Genomic DNA, 21,127 nt, shown 5'->3' on the forward strand with positions numbered 1-21,127 from the left:
AAACATTTATTTTTTAACCAATCTCAAACTGTAGAGCAGAGTACGTTAATAGAATATAACAAGTTAGGCTACATGCGTCTTCAACAGGGGGGGGTCCGGCACCCCTAGGGGACCATCATGCAGAGTTATTACAGCACCGTGATGGGAAATCGGAGGCCGATCACGTCATTTTACAAATGAATTTTCTGCCATGCTTTTTGTTCTTGCTTAAATCGCTCTGGATTAAGAGCGTCTGCTAAATGCCTAAATTGTAAATCGTATAACTATATGCTTAATACACCAAAAGGGGTTCCCGTCCTGAATGGGTTAACATATGTGGATGTACTCAAAGACGCAGGAGCACAAAGCACTAAGGATGGCCAGATGTATGGAGAACCAAGATGACTGGACTCTCTCTCAGCTAGAAGAAAGACATGGATGATGACCCCTGAACTAGATCTGCTGTGGTCGGACATTAAAGGGCAGTCCATACTCTCTCCGACCACGAAACTTTTCTTCGGAAAGATCAGACTTTTATTTTTTCTCCGAAGTAGAGTTCGGAGAGTCACAACATCTGGGAGTGCAGCTTTCCGAACAAAAATTCGGAGGAATGCGTTTCAGAAGTTGCGAGTGACGTCATGTTGTAGTTGTACCGGAGCTTTCCGACGAAAAGTTCGGTGGTCGGAGAGAGTATGGACTGCCCTTAAGACATTAAGACCCTGGTGTTGGGTAGGACACTGGTTGACAAATACTATAGTACTGCCTGAAATAGCAGATATACTGTAAGCCAGCTACATCTGCTATTTTGAAACAGTTTTGTGTTGGGTTAAGATGGTGCACCATAGATTGTGTAAACAGTGCCTTGAAGAGTTACATGAACATTCCGGATTGTACAGTGTGTTGCAATGGGTGTCAAATGAAGGCAACAGCAAAACTGCAAATGCACGCCTTGCCTTTAGAGGAGACATCTCCACTTACTAGATAACTTGTAAATCAAGGTAATCATTTCAAACATAAGTTTAGAACCCCATTTGTATTATCTCTTCTTTTCTCTAATCAGGTAGATAACCAAGTAGCCTACTCTAATCACGTTGTTGTCGTTTTTTTGTTTTGTTTCTTGTTTTGTTCTTGTTTCATATAGCCTACTGCAATCATGTATTCTGGATATTCTATATTTCTTGTACAATGTTTCATTATGATTTACGTAGGTAGAGCCTAGCACTTTATTTACCCTTCTTATATTTGTATGTTCACTGTATTGTTTTTTTATACTGTGCTGAATAAATACATACTAAAAAAAATACTTAAAAGGTAAACCGAGGTCGATCGAAGTCCCTCCCCCCTCTTTCTCTTTATCTCTCTCTCGTGATGAGTGTGTGCGTGCGCGCATGCGTGCATGCGTGTGTGTGTGTGTGTGTGTGTGTGTGTGTGTGTGTGTGTGTGTGTGTGTGTGTGTGTGTGCATGCGTGCGCGCGACGTCAACACCCAGACATTTATATCTCTTTAAAATGTTGACAGACTTTCGGCATGTGGTCTCTCTCTCTCTCTCTCTCTCCACTTCTGCAATCTTTTTTTTTTCTTCTTCGAGAAAGCGAGGACCAATAACAAGCGTACTGTCAACAACAACTCTCGCTGCAGTGAAGTCAGTCACTTATATTGCGACACTCGGTGCGTGCATGCGAGCCAACAGGGGAATTAAGGCTTGTGAAATCCTGTCCGTCCGACGACTCCCGACTATAGCCTGTACTGCTGGTGGTGAACGCCAATGTCTTTATTGCTTTTGGCTGGCGTTCATTCACTTATCCCCCCATGGGATGATATTTTCATGCATAACAAACCACAGCGGGGCCTCTCTCAGCCAGACACACCCTGTGAATCTTGAACGCTATAGCTGCCTTCCAGAGCAATGTATAGCTTCCTCCGCACCGCTGTGGAATGCTCTGAAGTGGGACATATTAATAGCATATGGCCGGCGGCGTTCTTGCAACGTGTACTGTATATAGGAGCTCGGCCTGTCGATACTCGTCCCAATGTGCTGAAATTCAGCATTTTTTGGGGGGGAATGCACTGTATATCCTACATTGGTTCAGGGATCTCCATATATGGACATAAAAGGGACAAGGACTCAGTCAGGGCATATCAGTCGGTTTGGTGAACCTCTAGACTAGAGTATAATGTCCTAACATTTTAACTAGTTTATTTTCCGATAATAAAGTTGTTTTTATTCTATTTGTCCTATAAAGCAACGTTGAGTATCTTGAAAAGTGCTATATAAATCGTATATGCATTATTATTAGTGTGGTTAACCAGACTATAGTTAATGTTGTGTTGTTGTGCTGTGCTTAACTATAAGATTAACCCTGGAGTATCAATGCAAATGTACACAATTCATATAGTTGACACAAACCTATATTTTATTTGACTTGCTGTCGCCATCTGCAGTATATATATTTCCTTATTATTATATATGTTGTGTAAACGGAAAGCAGAAAGTGAAATTCCTGCCTTGGCTAGATAAACATTTTCGGCCTCTAATAGAGACCTAACCCCAGCCAGTGTTTGAAGAGCTAAAGCCCCCCAACCCCAACACCACACACACGCACACACACCCGTGCACGTGCGTGTAGTGTGTGTGCGCGAGCACACACACTACACCCCTTGGCATCCTGCTAAAACCAGCTCCTGTTCCTCCTTTTGTCCATCTGTCGAAACAAAGCCAAAATGTCCTTCTTGTCTGCATGGCCCTGCTGCTGCTGCTAGGCAACCCTGGGGGATTCACACACACAAACACACACACACACACACACACACACACACACACAGTGCTGCAAAGGATTGCGGTCTTAATCCAAACTCTTTTTGCGGAGTCAGCCGGTTTGTGCAGAGGGAGCAGAGCTTGTGTTGTACGTCACGGTGACCCCACCTGCTGTCTTTGTGCACAAGATCCTCACCTCACGACACCATCTGTCTTATCTGCTTGGTCAGACGGCGGAGACGGCCATGAGAATGAATAGGGTCAGGACAAGGGCACCAGGTGAACATACTATAGGATCTGCAGCTGGTAACTATAGTGGCAGGGTGACTAGTCTTTGAAGGGAACAACATTAGAGCTCTTGAATTTGTTAAAGGGAGTCCAAGAGATATTTCTGGTGAACATGTGAGTTTAAAGCGGCACTATAGTAACTTTTTTTCCCTAAAGAATATCATGTGATGTTGGCCAATCTGTATATGGTAGAGTATGTTCATATAATATAATGGGCTCTATGCACACATAATAACTTCCTAATTTCAGGTCCCTCCTTCCTTCACAGGTGTTACCGGTGTTATAATTAAGGCGGTGTACAGTGGTTTTCGAACTTTTCGATTTCAAGGAGCCCCATAACTCAGAGTATACAAATGGAACCAGTTGACCCAACTTGCACACTGTCAGAATTATACAGACCCATTTGGAACCTGCAGCACTTAAGGACACATACTGTAGAATCGACAGTATGTGTCCTTAAGTGCTGGGTTCTACAGTGTAGAATCCACTGGTGTAGCAGAGTGTTCCCAGTGGCAGTGAGCCAACATGCACAATAGCAGCACCCGGACTCTGTTTGACCAGAATGGAACAGCTAGCCTTCATTAGTATCATCGGTAACACCTGTATAGGAAGTGGGGAATAGTGGACCAAGTTCTTTCGAAAATGGCATGTGCGCATAGAGCCCATTGGTGCGGTTTTATTTGTGTCTTCCTGCTCTTCCATTTAGATTGTGTCAAAGGTCATGTCTCACCTATATAGACACAGGATCAGCAAGCAGGCAGGCTTGGGATACCAATTTTATCCAATCAGGAGAGAAATCATCATACAGGATAAACGAGTGAAATTGGAAGTGAAAAAAAAAGATGACAAGAAAAGAAAAAGAGCAGGCCACAATTGCATGCGCATGTTTTGACTATTGTATGCGCATCTTTTTGCAAATATGTCAATGAAGAAGTCAATAACAAATATATATAATTATAATAATAATAAAGAACATAATGACAAAGAGGTGTTTGGTGTATCGGGATTAGGGGGAAGAGGAGCAGTCCCAGTATGGAGCCCTGAGGGACCCTGGTAAACTACATATATAGAGTTTAACCCATTTGAAACCAGGCAAGCATCTTAGACTTTAGCTATAGGCCTATATAGCGACTTGAGATTCTCCGGAAAAAAACTATAGGATTTAGAACAGTACGTATTATGGTTCTCAAAAATAGCATCTACAAGTTCTTAGCAAGTTCGTGCCGCGCCGCAAGCTTGTGCATCTGCTATATTTGAATCTTATTGAATCTTGAATCTTTGTTCTCTCTGGCACAAAGCCTTGCAGATGGGGCCAAATATGCGATATTATTTTTGGGAGTCCTTTGCATGGAATGGTTTGAGAACTACTGATTTAGAAGGCATTTCAATGGGTTTAAACTTGAAGTGGTTCAGTATATTATGAGATGTTCACCCTTTAACCCGACAGATCCATGCTCTGTGAGTTGTGTTCCAGACTGTTCTGTGCTACACAATCAGGCCTATAACTGCATTTCACGCCCCCAAAGCGTCTGCCGCCATGTCGTAGATAAGATCATGGTTATATTAGTTAACTAAAACGAAACTAAAACTAGGTCTGGGGAGCGAATGTTAACTAGCTAACTGAAATACAAATAAGAAAACGATATTTTTGAAAATTGCTATACAAATCTTAACTGAAATTGAACGTTTACAAAAGATATCTTTAGTTTTAGTCTGTCAATTGAACATTGAGGAGGAGGCATGATGTGGTGTGCTTGTACTGTAATGCCCCTAACACACACCCCGTTAAAATTCAAACTAAATACTTTGAAACAATTAAAAAACAAACGTATAAGCAAGCAAACCCACTCTGGAAACTATAACAAACGAGACTGAAAATGGACAATAATTATACAAACAAACGAAAACTTCAAAGCCATTATATAACATAATAAGTCAGCAATAACTGCATTACATGGCCCGAAGGATATATCTGCTGTCCTTTTTTGAAGATAAAATCATGTAGGCTATATGCTCATTGCTCCGAAAAGGTTCCTCTTAATGGAAAGCATTCTTCCATAATGTCTGTGTAACTGGGTTAGAATCCGCTAAAAAAAGAAAAATGTAATGTGAAATATCTTAACCTCAAATCCCTTTTTTATTTGTATTTTATTTTTTGCTGTCATACGTCCTGGGGGGACGGGGGGGGAGCATGAGAGAGAGACAGAGAGAGACAGAGACAGAGAGAGAGAGAAAAAACGCTGACTTGATGCAATCCGCTTTGCTCTTGGCACAGAGAGCTCATTCTGTCTGCCCGGGATGAGAGCACAGAGGTCAAATTCCCCTCTGGCTCCTATGAGCAGATAGGTCTACATAACGAACAGCTGTGAACCCTTCTTTCAAAAACCAGCCTTATGACCCGACCGACCCTGAAACCAACTTTCTACCTGGATGTCGGTATGAAAAGGAGCCGTCCTGAACAATAACGTTACAATTATGATGTTTTTGCAACGCTTCCTGCTGTTCTACATGACGCCGACAATGTATAGAAATCAGATCGAGGCTTTGCTTTTGATATGAAATTGCCCATACGAGACTATAATGATATTTTATGGAAGACGCTGCTGAACATGAAGTGAGTTTGACCCCTTACAATGCTCTGATCTAAAATTGCTGCTGTGCTATAGCTCTCAGTGTGTTGCAGATTAATTGAGAGCGTGCTTCTGTGACTGAAATCAGACTGAGAACTTTAATGCACGGATATGTTATAAGAGAAAATTATCAAACATTCTGTAGATATGGTATGGTAGGTATTTTCACATTTTGTTGTTGTAGGGACATACATTATAATGTGTGTTTTTTTTTAATTTTCGTAACGTAAAGAATGACTCCGCGCACAGGGAATACGATGCCAAGATAGGAAATCTTTTATTACAGAGAAAAAAAAACTTTTCTTCCAAAATATAGAAATCTGTACAACTTCCGCAACAATCAATTTACATGAACTGTACAAATTTACAGCAGTTCATCACAACATTACCCAAAGAAAAGAAAAAATGAAAACAATAAAAGGTGTACTGACATGAGATCACATGATAGTAATAGACAGCTTTTCTTCTTGGGTAAGCTCAGAGAGATTTTTTTGTTTATTTTTTGTTTTCTGGTTTTGTACGTAAATAAAAAAAAACAAAAAAACAAAGGATAAGTCTATAAGTACAGATCATGGAAACTGATATTTTTTCTTCTTCTTTTTTTTTTTTTTTTTTTTACCAAAACAACTTTGGTCCTTGCCAACACTCCCACCAACAAAATGGCTTCACTTACGGAAAAAAAAATGTTATCAGTGTTAAAAGATGAAATACAAAAGGAATACACAAGCTATAACACCTCAAGATATCAATTATTGGCACTTCCCATGTGTAATGTTATGTACTCTACCATTTTGTTTTACAGTTACAATACATTCTACAATATGTAAAACACCCCAAATGTGAAAGTGGCAATAATTCAACTCAGCGATGACAAAGATTGACAACAGAAAAAAACAACTATTCCCTTCCCATTTCATGTCTCAACATGCAAAACCTTTCCATAAGAGTATTTATTGAATGTCCGAGGCCTGAGTTTGGCAATACATTCCAGGAAGAGACCCCTCGCGTCTCGAAAATGTCACACGACTTCAACTTGACATATTTAGTGCATTTTATGTGCTATCTTACCTCTCTGACTATATTCAAAGCGCTCTCACGACATTTCGGAAACCTACGGTATATGTGCACACAAACTGAATGGATGTCATTGAGAGATTCAATATTACTGTTGTCTTGGAAAAAAGAGGAAAAAAAACATTGCTGGAGTTACCATTGCTGGAGTTTGGGTGTTGAGAAGGGCTTCAAAGGGATTTGGGGGTTTCTTTTCTCGTTTCCATTCGTTTTCTTTCTATAGGTCTACAAAACGAGGTCTGGTTAGAATAGGGCGTCGGGTCTCCAGACTAAACGATCCCCTTAACGAGAGGATGGTAGAGCATGGTGGGGGGGGGGGGGGGGGGGGCTACGATGAGAACAACATTTAGAGAACAGCGAGACAAATCAACTGCCTCACGTCCCCCAAGTACAGGACAATCTCGTAACGCCTTGTGTGGCATGAAACAATAACATCTACAGTGGAGCGGCATGGCTTTATAACCACTTTCAACCTGGCATTGCCCGATTCATGGGACATGAACACTCCCCCCCCCCCCCTCCCTCCCCCCCCCCCCCCCCCACGAAAAATAGCCCGAAGTGCAAGATCACATCGCGTCGCATTTGAGGAGCGCCGCAAGCCTGTATAGATCACGCCATTTCCCCCACTGTTTGTCATTATGCCGAAGTGCGGAGGGCTTAAGTGGTCGAAACGTGACAAGCCGCCAAAGCTCTCTGGACAGTCCAGCCGACAGGCCGCTGTCCATCTGGTCAACATGAAATCACTGCTTTTCAAAGATTGCTGAAGGGAGCATCAGCTAGAAAGCAGATTGCAGTGCGTCATTGGCTATAGCTGTGTGTGTGTGTGTGTGTGTTACCCATGATCCTCTTGGGCTTAAGGGAGATTAGACACCAGCAGTGGGTCTGTTGGTGGTGGTGGTGCTGATGATGGCTGTGTGACAGACAGGGTTTTTTTTACCCAGGAGGAGCAAGAAGGCAGCAGGGATCGAGCAGACCTCACGTGTATTGTAAACAAGTTGTTTGCTACTCAAGCTCAGTATTTCCACCGCACCGCCGGTTTCAGTGAGACGATCAAAGTTTAAAAAAAAAGAAAAAATAGAAAGAAAAGGAAAAACAGCCTCGTACCCTCCCTCGCCATTCTCAGATTCCTTCCCCACCCCCCCCCCCCCCCCCCCCCCCCCCACCCCGTTAAGTGCAGCTTGAGCACGCTCAGATAGGCGTGTGCTGGTTTCTGTCCGTCACCTATATAGAACGGAGGGGGGAGGGTTTGAGGTGATTCCAGTCGGGAGGAAGGAAGGAAGGGGGGAGGGTTGTTGAGTTTGGATTGGGTTTTTTGGAGAGGCGGGTGGGGTCAGAGGGGCGCGGGGCTGAAGGGATTTTAGCTGCCCTGGACGAGAGTCCGGCCCTTTGCCCAGCCCCCCCTCCCCCCGCACCCGCTCTTATACACACCGTCGCGCCCCCTCATCCTCTATCCCTCCCTTATCCGTATGAACCGACGACTCCCTTCAGGGGGGGTGATCACAGAGATCAAAGAAGATGATATGTCACATTTTATTTCTACCTGTGCATCCTTTAAAAGAGGTGGTGGCTAGCTGGCGAGCTGCCAGGCTGGATGGGGAGGGGGTGGTTCACATAATAACCCTGGTCTGAGAATTGAGGATGGCTCATAGATTTAGGACAGCCCGGGTTCTACAACACAATGCACCTCCTCCCCCCGGCAACGCATATAGGACAAAGGTATCCCTCCGTCCTACAGTCTCTGCCCCCCATCCAGGATGCTGGGGTTGAACTAAACCATAAACAGACTTCTGAGTGGAGCTGCTGGTCACTGAACTGTCCTGCAGACCCTTCCTTATACGCTCTCGCGCGCGCATGCACATGCACACGCGCGCGCACACACACATTCATCACGCACTCATCATCACACACTCCAGAGCTTTCGTATACTATAGCCTTTTCCACCAGGACCAAAATCCAAACGTTTGGGGAGGGGAGAGGAGAGGAGAGATGGATGGGAGGGAGGGGAGCAGCTTTAGCTTTGCTTCCTGTCTGGGCTTTTTGGAGAACAGTGCCACGTCGCGAACGGACAGAAACTTGCCTAAAGGAAACACGACCAACCAATGTCACCCCTATACAAACAAAACGGCTCTGAAATGTTCACAAATACAGTGTAAATATCGTTTCGAAAACGTCTCCCCCCCCCCCCGCCCCAACTTAATAGACAGATTAAACAAGACCCCCAACACAGGAAGTGTCAGTAGGAACATAAGGGCTACAAATGGGGGGAGGGAGGGAGCAGGGGGGGGGGGGGGGGGGGGGGGGCACAGCGTGTTGAAGAAGAGATGACATTCGATTTGGATGGAATGCAGGCGATTTTCCTTTCTCTGAGTTATACGTCCCACACAATCGCAACGTCAAAGTGCTTTCAAAGTCATTTATGACGGGGGGGGGGGGGCCAATGAGACAAACAAAAACAAAAAAAAGGGACAGGCCCACATCTAAGTAAACAGGGCCCGTCCCTGTTATGCTACACTTTGAAATTTTGGTAATGCAGGGAATAAAAAGGCAATGGAGGAGGAGGAGGAGGAGGAGGGTTGGGGCCAACGTAACGACATGAGAACTTGATTGTGAATTTCATCAACATTCATTTAAGCAAAAAGGAGGGGAGAGGGGACGCGAAGCCCCCCCCCCCCCCCCCGGAGCCTCCTCTCTGGAAAGCTACACATACGTGTGTGTGTGTGTGTGTGTGTGTGTGGGTGGGAGGGCGGTGGGTGGGGGGCGGGCAGGCAGGGAAGTGTGACACGCCAGTATCCATAGGCAGCAGGCGTCACAGCAACCCTCCCATGTGCACTTACACATCGCCTCTGTCGGGGTGGAAACCTCACATGTCCCAAAACTGTTACCATACGCAGGATTCAGGTTCAAAAAGGTATTTAAAAAACAAAAAAAGCTTGTAGATCTATTTAAATATGGATATGGAGGTGTCTGCCCTGACAGAGACGATATATGGCTCTGTTTCGACCACGAAGGGTATAAAACCCAAGAACCTTCTATATAAGGACCTGTGAAATACGTATGGCACACACACGGTTTCCTTCAGTTCTTGTAGTCGCAAAGAGCCAATACTGTACAGGCGTGTGTGTGTGTGTGTGTGTGTGTGTGTGTGTGTGTGTGTGTGTGTGTGTGTGTGTATGTGTGTGAGGGGGTGGGGTGGGGTGGGGTGGGTGAATTTCCCGATGCTGTGTGTCAGGGAGGAGGAACAGAGGCGGAGACAGAAAACCTTTGTGCCGACGACAGCCCACAGGATAAAGAGAAAAAATAAACAAGTGCCCCGTGGTCCAAAATAAGAAAAGGGAAAAAAAAGGCTCTAATTTGGCATCGCGTTTGCCTTTGGGCTGACCAAATGGAAAGGCAACGGTCTGAACCTCATCATCCTCCCGTTATACACATAGGAAAACACACCAAATGAAGAAACAAGAAAAAACACGTCTGGATACTGAAATTCATCGGGTATAATAATTCCTGACAAGAGCTTTCCGTTACGATTTAAGAATGTTTCTGCGCGCTTGCTGTTGTTTTGCGACTGTGGCGTCGGTGAAGACATGGTACCCATAGTATAACCACAAGATTTAAAAGTGCAAAGTCAATGTCGACCTCGGCGTTGACGAGCGATGCTGGAGAACCCCACCTCCTCCGTTCGGCGTGACGATGGGAGCCAGTCACCATGTTGTTTACAGTCAGGGGGTGTGTGTGTGGGGGGGGCGGAGCCAGTCTCCGGGAGGGGGTGGTGGGGGTTGGGTTGCTGCTGGGCTCCTGGTTGGTTGGTTGGTTGGTTGGTTGGTTGGTTTAGCTGCCCTAGCGGTTCCAGTTCCACACGGCCTCTCCTGAGAAAATGGAGGGCGTCCCGGTAGATCCAATGACACGACAGAACAGACCATGACGAGGGTGGGTGGGTGGGGGGGCCTGGGATGGCGGGGGAGGGGGGGGGGGGGGGGGGGGGAATATCAAACCTACAAGGTTTCCATCACCTGGACGATTAGGCCACATCCTCTGCTTCTTTTTGTTTTTTTCTGGTTTCGTTAAAAGATTATTTTTTTTTTCTCTTCGTATTTTCATTTATTTTTTCTTTCTTTCTTTCTTTCTTGTTTTAGCTTTTTAAAAAGGCTCGTCCTGCTTCCCCGGTCGAAAGGACCCGACCGAACCGACAGTGAGACCCTGAATGGAGAGAGCGAGGCCGGGAGGGAGGGAGGGAGGGGTTTTCCCCCTCCCCTCTTTAGCTGGACACAGTCATCATGTTGTAGGCTTTGGAGGGACTGGTCCGTCCCAGCCCCATCATCTCCTCCTTGCAGCTGACCGACGCGCCGCTCCCCGAGGCCCCGCCGCCGGCGGCCACTGGCATGGCGGCCTGCGCCACCACCACGGGCTGGGACTCGTAGAGGACGCAGATGGAGCCGTCCTCGCCGATGCGGTAGGACACCTCGAAGGGGTCCACCCAGAGTGTCAGCTCGCTGGGCAGCAGCGAGTAGAGCTGCTGGATGGTCAGGCCGATGCGCTGGCCCGCCTGGCCTATGAGGGGGTCCATCTTGTGGTTGATGCGGATGCAGCGGTAGCCCGAGCCCTTGCAAGGCCTGTCGGGGAACCAGTGGTGCTTGTATTGCTCTGCGGGGAGACACGGAAAACACAAGAGAAGAGAATATGTTAGCCCCGAGGTTATTCAGTGACCTGGCTCAGTGGCCTTGTGGTTAGAGTGTCCGCCCTGAGATTGGGAGGACGGTGTTCAATCCCCCGGCCCGGGTCGTACCAAAGACTATAAAAAATAGGACCCCATGTAATGCTTGGAACTCCGCTTCAAGGGGTGGATCGGGGGTACGTCCCTGCGACATACTATAGTAGCCATAGACATAGAAAGGTAGACAACTCATTTGGCCCTGGGGCGTGCGTATCTCGAGAGGAGGCAAGCTTTTGTGAAAAAAATCACTTCTTATTCATAAAGTGATTTAATCATTGGGAAATTCTGTCTTGAGCACTACAAAATCAATAATTGGTTTACACAACTGTAATCATTGACAGATAAGAGCATAGTCACGGTTTGAGAAGCACTATTTTACCTGGTGCAGGATGTTTGCATATGTCTCCTATACATAACCATCCTAAACTCTGACCTGTATACTTTAAAAATAATTAAACAAAAAACATTGAAATAATAATGAAAACAAATTGTAGGACATGGGGGGGGGGGGGGGGGCGAGGATATTTACTCGCAAAAATACCCAGAACAATGTGACAAAACTGGGTCCTGGCCCATTGTTTGGGAAACACTGCTAAAGGGCCAGGTGGACTGTGGACGTTCTACACGTTGGCCCCAGGGTGCAGATGGGATCTGCAGGGCCAGGGCAGTCAGTCACTGCAAAGCAGCTTTCAGCCCAGGGATCAAAGGGCGAGCTACAGATAATCAGTCAGACAGACTTAGTGCTGACACAAGGCCACAGGTGTATACTGTTTAGACACACATTATGCTGGATATCGTTGAGTAAATCAGGCTTAAATAAATAATAACAATAACGGTCAACACCATTTTTCGTACGCAATATAAATATAGATAAGAGCTACCGATTTGTATTGATTGATTGAAATATGTATTAACAGTTCGCAGAATTACAGTACATTTCAAGCACAACTCAATACAAAGACTGTTAACTGTGAGTGGATGACCCAATAAAGCATTACACTCGTTTACAAGAGAGTCCACCTAGTTCAATTCATCTCATACCTATGTATGTAAGAAAACCAATGAACAAACTTAGGATCGTTACATGACTCAAATGAACAGCACACTACAGTCTAATAATTCACATTGTGGTTACACAAGAGAAAGACAATCAAGTAACGTTTGCGTTACAAATCGGTACACAGGAGTCGGGTGTAGTAAAATATCTCTTCTGACATTTTATTTTATTTTTACGTGGGTTAACATTCCGTTTCATATGCTTTTGCTGTATCCTAACAACACGAGAGGTTGTGATTATATCGCACAGCCTGTAGTGATAATGTATATACCTACCTTGAGGGTACTATTGGGTACTGCTTTTATAATGACATGATTGCCCACTAATAACTGAAATATGCATAATTTCAACAAAAACGTGTTATGCTGCCAAGTGCCAACTAAAACCAGTTGTATGTAATATAAATTTTACCTTGTCAATCAGGTGAAAAGGCGGAAGCATAATTCAATTATTTAAATGATATTCTGTCTGAAGGTGATCGTGTGTGTGTGTGTGTGTGTGTGTGTGTGTGTGTGTGTGTGTGTGTGTGTGTGTGTGTGTGTGTGTGTGTGAGAGTGTGTGTGAGACAGACATAACCTACTTCATTATTAATCTGCCATACACCGTCAGAAAAGTGATTTACACACCCATTATCGTGGCCATAACAATAATGCCAAATAACACATGAACTTGAATTAATGTGCAGAAATATTATATCGTTAAAAATGTATTAACTTATTTAAAAATATAAATAAACAATTAGTCTACATCTGTTGAAATGGGGCCGTAAAACAGCCATTGTGTAGCGGATAGCGCCATAAACAGTCTGTCAGCAGGGTCCTGGGTCTACGTGACAAAGGGAGGGTCACTGAATTGCACAATCACTCCTCTGGGTCACACAGTCTTCCATTACTGGCAGTGTTGCCAGTAGTTGATTTTTGCGAGAGAAACAAGCAACCCGGTTTTAAATAAAAAAACAAAGCGACTGTACTGTAGGCCACATCAGCAGCAGCTTTTATAGCCGATCTACAAGCTCTGCTATTAAAAATAAAATAAAAAGTGGTATGTTTATTTAACAAACAAATCTTGTATGGGGATCCCAGGAACTAAATATTTTCGGATGTCCTTGACATTAAAGGACCACTTCACCACTTTTCAACCTAGCTTCATATAATTGGTCCTCACTAATGTTCATGATAAAAGACTCAAGAGCACGACTTTTTTTCTGCTCAGTCTGTGTCTCATAGGATACATAACCGAGGGCAGTTCAGAAACCAGTTCACATAATGGAAGTCATCGTTCTCACCATAATACAAATCTCAATATACATATCTTTTTTTAATCTTGTTTTAAAATAATCGACCTAACAATGATGTCACTGGTGGACGGGTTTCGAACTGCCCACAGCCCTCCTATGAGACACAGACTGAGTAGGAAAATAAATTGTGGTATTTTATCATGAACATTAGTGAGAGGACAAATTTTACGAAGATAAGTTGAAAAGTGGTCCTTTAAAACATTTGAGAACCACTGTTTTAAACAACATTAGGAAGCAATAAGCAACTACACTTTAAAAACAAGTCCAACAACAACAAAGAAAGCAACCCACAACTACCAATATTTGAAGAAAAACAAGTCCCATGTAGTAGCTTATAATAGGCAGACATGGCAACACTGATTGCTGGCAGAACAACAACACCAAGCCCCAGCCAACCATCTGGGATAGAGGTGCCCCTCCCCTTAAAGAGACAGTGTCCTATTTTTCTGACTGGCGCTTTGCTACTGCAATGAAAACAGTGAATCAGAGTGATATCACTGCTATGGTATGTCAGAGGCATTTTAGAGGTAAAAAAAAAAAGAGAAAGGAAGCAGTGTTTATATTCCGCAATACTCATTCAGGCGTGGAAAGCAAAAGAATGTGGCTAATTGTTATCTTGTAGAAATGTTATTCCCCCCTTAAATTTTTTGTAGTGTAGTCTTATAGAGCAAATACCTTTAATGAGGAGATGATTTAAGATGAACGCTCCTCTCGTTTCTCGTGGCGTCTTTTCTTTTACCGAGCTCACCCACTCAGGGAAACATTAACATCCATTTTGTCTCAAAAGCCCCCCCCCCCCCCCCCCACCCCACACACACACACACACACATATTGAATTTCCATTCACGGTAATACCTCGAGGTGTATAGTGCTGCCTTGGCTTAATGAAAAACATGGTAAGTGAAGTAGGCCACAGCGCTGAGGCCGGAGGCCACCTGCACCACAGCTTTGTGAGACGGAACCCACCCCCCCCCCCTTCCCCCTCCCCTCCTCTGCACCGCTTCCAGATTTTGTGAGAGAAATAAGCAGCCAGGAGGTCTATGAAAAAAACAAGACCAAAAAGAAAGCGACTATAGGCTAACGACGTGCAACATTACAGAAATAAACAAGCCCAAAGTATCTATCTATAATAATTATCTATCTATAATAAGCATACATGTGCACTATATACCCTGTGTCTTATCGCAGCGCGGCTGTGTATACAGCCCTGCTAATGGAGGGGGCTTGGCAGCCATGAAAGAGAACAGTATAGAATATATGGATGGTCTTAATACCTCTGGTATGAGCCATAAATACGCATAACCATGTCCATGTCCATGACCATAACCATATAAGAGCAGGGAATTCCCCACCTCTGGGCCGTGAGGACATTGTAAACTGGGACCACACAGATAATATTGGCAGAACACAAATGATTTTATTGATATTATAACACTGTTATTTTAAAGTGTCAACTAAGAAAAATAAATAGAGCCTTAAAGTATCGTCCATAGATCCAAGCCGAAACACAACCCATTAAAGTGATAATCAAAATAATTGAAAATGCCCGTGGCCCACCCATAAGTGGTCCCATCTGACCACGCAAACGCTTTTGAGATCTTCGGGAAGTGCACGGCCGGGCCCCTATAATCCAGAAAATGTTGTGAACCGTGGTTCTAGAATTGAGCAGCTGGGAACAACAGCTCCGCTCAGCTATAGGCCTATATTCTTTAGAAGCAGGGCACTGGAAGACAGGGGGGGGGGGGGGGTGGAAGAATAAACAGACTGAAGTCTCAATCTCAACATAAAGAGTTTAACATAGGTTTGTTTATTTAGGCTCACACAGAGCTATTGTGAATACTAGGCATAGTTTTGGGTGAGCAAATGACAAAAGGCTCCAACAAATTGTGGCGAGGGGGGGACCACAATGATCGATGGTGAAGAATGTCTCTGTCCGACGAGTGACTGGGGATTTTCCATGGCTCTTGGGAGACGCTTTTAGACAGCGAAAAGGCCTATAGAGTGACTTTTGTTGTATTCTCCAGCGGTCGTATTTCCTACTGCACTTTGTTTTTATATACATCGATTATAGCCTTTGAATGCCTGTCAATGAAGGGCCTTTCCATAATTCTGATGTTGCCAATTAATTGTTGGTCCTAATAGCCTATTTTCTTTTTCCACACTGCACTTTATGCTCACGCTTTTGTGCTGTTGTTTGATTAGATTTTCAGTTGTATATAAAGCCCTTTGTGTAACTATGTCTCTGCATGCCATATCGCTCAAGTTTATCATGCTGTTATAATTATATGTTCTAGATAGGCCACTGCTAAAGCTCCACTAACCACTAAGACGTCTGCAGACAAACAGGAAGAAAGAAAGCTTTGCTATAACTTATCGTTATGCAACTATTGAAAGAATCGGGTCAGTTAATTCCGACCCCCTTAACCCTCCAGCAGCTTTTCATCATGTTCACACAACAGACAATTGAAAGCGGAGTTCAGATGGACAAAAAAAAAAAACCCTGGGGTTGACGTTGACCCAGTTTATTTCCAGGCTCCTACAGGGTAAAAAAAAAAAAGATGTATAATTTTGTTTATGGACACAAAATGGGGGAGGGGGGGGGGGCGTTCTTTGTTAATCTTCTGCACAACTTTTATTCTCCCCCCCCCATCAGATGACGTTGACCAACACCCCCCTCCCGTCTGGTTAGCGGACCGCCCCCAAGTCCCATCCCCCACCATCCACTGACAGACTGGAGGCTGGGGGCCATTTTGCTCACACACACACACACACACACACACACACACAGACAGACAGACAGACTCCCCAACTTTGCTTGTTTACAAACAAACACGCACGATTAATGAAGTTCTCCGTCGTCATTTTAATGTTCACCCCCCCCCCCATCAACCAAAAACATTATTCAAAAACAAAAGTCTAATTTGTGTAGGGGCCTATTTTCATGTATCTTTTTTTTTAGGTAAAGAAAAGTGTAGACCAATTTGTGTTGATGTGCTATATATTTGCCTATTTACAAATAATACAAAGTGGTCCTTTATACGTGCTACAACCACCCACACCGTTCAGCAGAGGAGTCATTCTAAAGAGCTTTATCGAGCAAATGGTGCACATCATCAGCGCACTTCCTTGTTTGAACAAATACAGCAGCCATTTCTAGTCCTGGTATATCAAAGGGAACAGAAAAACGGCCGTTCACACGATTTAACTCGACGCCTAGTAGCCTATAATATAGCCTACGAACACACGACGACAAATAGATGGAACGAACGTCCTGATGAATTGAAAATGGAGGACCCCATGATGTAAACAAGTCTTTCGTGCTTTTTCTGGTTTTAATCTCGTAGCAGTTTTTTTTTTGACGTGTGCTTTCGTTTGAAGTGTATAGGCCGGCCTATATACCCATTCTACATAATGTGAATTAAAAAACAAATCTATGAATCAACCGCGCATCTCTCGGAAAATGCGCGGTGGTGTTGCGCGCTTTGGAGCGCGGATGACTTCTGTGAGAGAACAAAGAGCAGCTCCTTAATCCTTCACCAAGGGAACAGGCTACAGTTGAGACAGTGGCACTGTAAACAGTATAGTATAGCCTAGGCAATAACAAATAGATCAAATTAACATAATTCATGAATGTCCCATTTCCCCCCCCCCATCTTACCTGACAGAATGTCCTGTAAGCTTTGGCTAAACGTCTGAAGCTGCCGGTCGTTTACGTGTCCTTTTATCCGCAGGAACCTCGACAGAAACCCGACGGCGGCCGTGATCTCTGGCTTCATGGTTCCCCGAGCACAAAGGGTATGCATTGAGGTGGAGAGTAGAGCAGCCACGATGAGGCTATCCGTGCGCTTCTTTCCCTATAGTAGTGCGCGGTGGCGGCGTTGATCTGACGCTGATGTCCGACGTTATACGGCAGTTCGTTTCCCTCTCCACTTTCGCGCAGCAGCGGCGATGATGGTGAGCGTCGTCGTCGTCGGTCGCCTCTTCTTCGTCTTGTGGCGGTGGTTTGTCTCTGGTGGTGGTGGTGGCGGAGCCTATGCTTGGCATTTATGTTATGTCGAGGTAGGGGTTGTGGGGTTTTCGGAGAGTAAATTGACGTTGTGTGCGTGCCAGGACGGTGTATATAGGCCTAGTATGGGCTAAAATACAGTGTATATAGGTTGACGCCTGTTGTGGGGGTTGTTGGTAAACAGATAGATACATACAAGGGGGTTGGGTGACGGTGCCAGCCCAGCTTTTCAAGCCACCGTCCCTTCCTTTTTTTTGTTATTTTCCCACGACGATCCTCCTCCAACCGCCAGACAGAGTGAGCGAGACGGAGGCTCGCCGTGGCCTTTATACGGCCCCCACCGCGCCGACACGGGGCCAGTGTCGTACAGCAACAAAGACGCGCCAATCGGCGCGGCGCACGGGCCTGGACGGGCCCATAATAATAATGTTGGAGGTGTGGACTATACTAGTGCGCGTCACGCCGCAGCCCTCCGAAAATAAACACACCACGTGAGGGGCGCGCGCGCGCGCACACACACACACACACACACACATACACGCACGCACGCACGAAGCGTGAAATTAACCCTTTTAATATCGGGCACAATATACAACAACAAAACACAGTAAAAAAATAATAATAACTGATGTGACAAATAACATTTGCTGCACTCTCAGGGTTATAGCTTAGTTGTGTGTATAGTGTATGGTTATAGTGTAGCGTAGCCTATTTGTAGCCTACAACGTATCTAAATGTTATGATAAATTGAACATGGTGGACCCTATTGTAAGCATTGGCAAGTGTAATGCCTTTATGGTGTCAGTTAACAGTTTTGTATTGAGTTGTGCTTGAAATGTATAGGCCTATACCAATCTGTTAATACATACTTCAATCAATCAATAGCCTATACAATTAAGTCAAGATGGATAAGGGCACAGACAAAGGCAATGACATTCATTAGTGAGATGATGTCTAATGCACCCATATTGAACCGAGGTGTGATTATGCACAAGGCAGGGCTGGGTGCAGATATGGGTATGGCCATATTCCATTACATGCATTATTTGCAACATTATATGCTTGCAATATAATATAGCGGCCTATATCATTATAACATGGTCCTAGCTTAATTGCACCAGAAATGACCCCCGGTGTTTTCTGTACATGTATAGTCTATATGCTTGTAGGCTATTGCGCCTAGTTCTTGCTACTGTGTTTGTATTTATATGTTGTGATGAATTATAGGGTATAGGCCCGTGTTAAACTAAAAACTTCCATTTCATTAATTTATCTGTAGACCTATAGGGGTAAGGTACATTTAATACAAAATATACCAAAAATATACTATAATATAGAAAATAAAAATAAAAATATTATATTATAATTATAATTATATATATTATAATGATATAATATAGAAATAAGAAAATGAATGGAGGGGGGTGGGGTAGGCTCAGTTTGGCTTTGTTTTGTGATGTTTGTATAGTTCTTCCATTTTATTTCTCCTTTGTTTTTATTACTGAATACTGAAAAACAACAAAAAACAACAACAACAAAAAAAACAGGAAAAGTATGTTACTTATTTACTTAAAAGATAGAGAGTCCATTTTTTCAAATAACTTTCCCTTTCCATTGATTTTATATAGGTCACCTTCGCCATCACAATTTACAATTTTACAATTTAGGCATTTAGCAGACGCTCTTAATCCAGAGCGACTTACATTAAGCAAGAACAAAAGCATGGGAATACATCACATAAAAACATTCATCATGAAACATGCGTAAGCTAAGAAAGTAACAGTGGAATATCTATATAATGAAATTTATACGTATAAACTTTACATATATACTACTATGCTATACATATGTACTATGGCGTGCTATGACTATATACAATGCAATTCTAGTGCTGTCTATATAACATGCTATAAGTCTGTTTCAAATGCTATCTAATCACATACATTTCTTCCACGTTGTCCAGCCACCTATCCACCCTGGGTATATAGTTCCACACTTTTCCAGCTTCTGGTTATTTCAATTGTTTTAGAGCTGTCATTCTGAGAATCCAAAAAAGATATATAGATCCTCACTTTGTAAACGTTTGGGTTGTGCTCCCAGCAGTATATTATGTTTTTCTATAGGCTCACATCTCTCCCAAATATTTGTTCTATTTTTTGTGAAACTTTGGTCCAGAAGGGGACATGTAAGGAAAATATGGGTTGTTGTACTTTTAGCATCTTTTTATTTTTTTTAGCCTGCGGAACCATTGCGGCTCAAGAATCCACCACTCCTGAATGAAGTGCCTGGTGCTGGGAGTCTGGTTCAATGCACATGGTCCTGGACCTGGTGAGAGCAGGGATGGACCTGATGAGACGTATAGGACGGGCCCGGACAGGAGTCAACCCACAGTCCTCTCACGCGCCAGAGTGATGCGATCCTCCCGCACACAGTAAAGGAAAGGTAAAGGAAAGGTACTATGTTGTTTACCCCAGGGTAACTGGACTAAGCTCAAGAACTTGTTTACAGCCAGGCCCTGCTCATATAGAACATTTCATGGTAGGGGTTCAATGCCTTGTCCAAGAGCACTTCAGCGGTGGTAATTTTAACGTGCCGGTCCGGGGATACGAACTAGCGACCTTCCGATATCAAGACCGCTCGGCAAACCTTTCGGCCACCGCTCGGCCACCGCTGCCCCAGTACAGTACCTCCCAGTCCCGGCACAGTAGTTCCGGAGCAACAGACTGTGGCCCTGGACTTTACCTATACCTAATGGGACTGATCGAGTATACTGGGACGTAAGTCGGCACTTGATCACCATGACTGGGTCTGAGTGAGGGGAATGAATGATGTTGCGAGATCCGAAACCCTGATGGCCTTACAGTGCGTTTTAACAGCGGGAGAACAACGGCGAGCGACACCTGAATTCCATTGGCTATCGCCTAATCGCCCACTATCACGATGTCGCCCCCAAAAGATGAATTATTGTCATCTTTTCGCGCGACGTTCCTCCGCCCACTTTTCGACTATGGCCTGTTCGCCATCGCCGCCATTCGCCGGTATAGTCCCATTGACAAAAAATGCAGGAGGATTCGTCACTGACAATACGTCCCAGGTGCATCTATGCGATGTTTTTTTTCTTTCCGTTTTATAACCGTATACTGCAGTACATTTTGCAAACTGTTAATAAAGTAATGAATCAATCAATCAATGTTTATATAACAATACAATGCAGAACGTAAAAAAATATAGCCTACACATAAAATAAAATAAAACAGGCAGTAAAACAGTCAAAGTTTTTAATTTGTTTCATATAGGCAGACTGGACTATATACTGTTTTAATTTTATTAATTTAT

General features: G+C 44.0%; 1 protein-coding gene across 1 annotated transcript; it reads right to left on the reverse strand.

The window, feature by feature from the left end:
* Positions 1–5,905: 5,905 nt before the first annotated feature.
* btg1 (B-cell translocation gene 1, anti-proliferative) lies at positions 5,906–18,077 on the reverse strand. The gene is made up of 2 exons (XM_080757273.1): positions 17,444–18,077; positions 5,906–11,361 (listed from the first exon to the last, which is right to left on the reverse strand). Exons 1-2 carry the CDS (start codon positions 17,586–17,588, stop codon positions 10,976–10,978), a joined length of 531 nt encoding a protein of 176 aa, XP_080613399.1. The 5' UTR covers positions 17,589–18,077; the 3' UTR covers positions 5,906–10,975.
* Positions 18,078–21,127: the final 3,050 nt, after the last annotated feature.

The sequence above is a fragment of the Protomyctophum bolini genome (assembly GCF_963924005.1).
Source record: "Protomyctophum bolini genome assembly, chromosome: 23".
NCBI lineage: Eukaryota > Metazoa > Chordata > Actinopteri > Myctophiformes > Myctophidae > Protomyctophum > Protomyctophum bolini.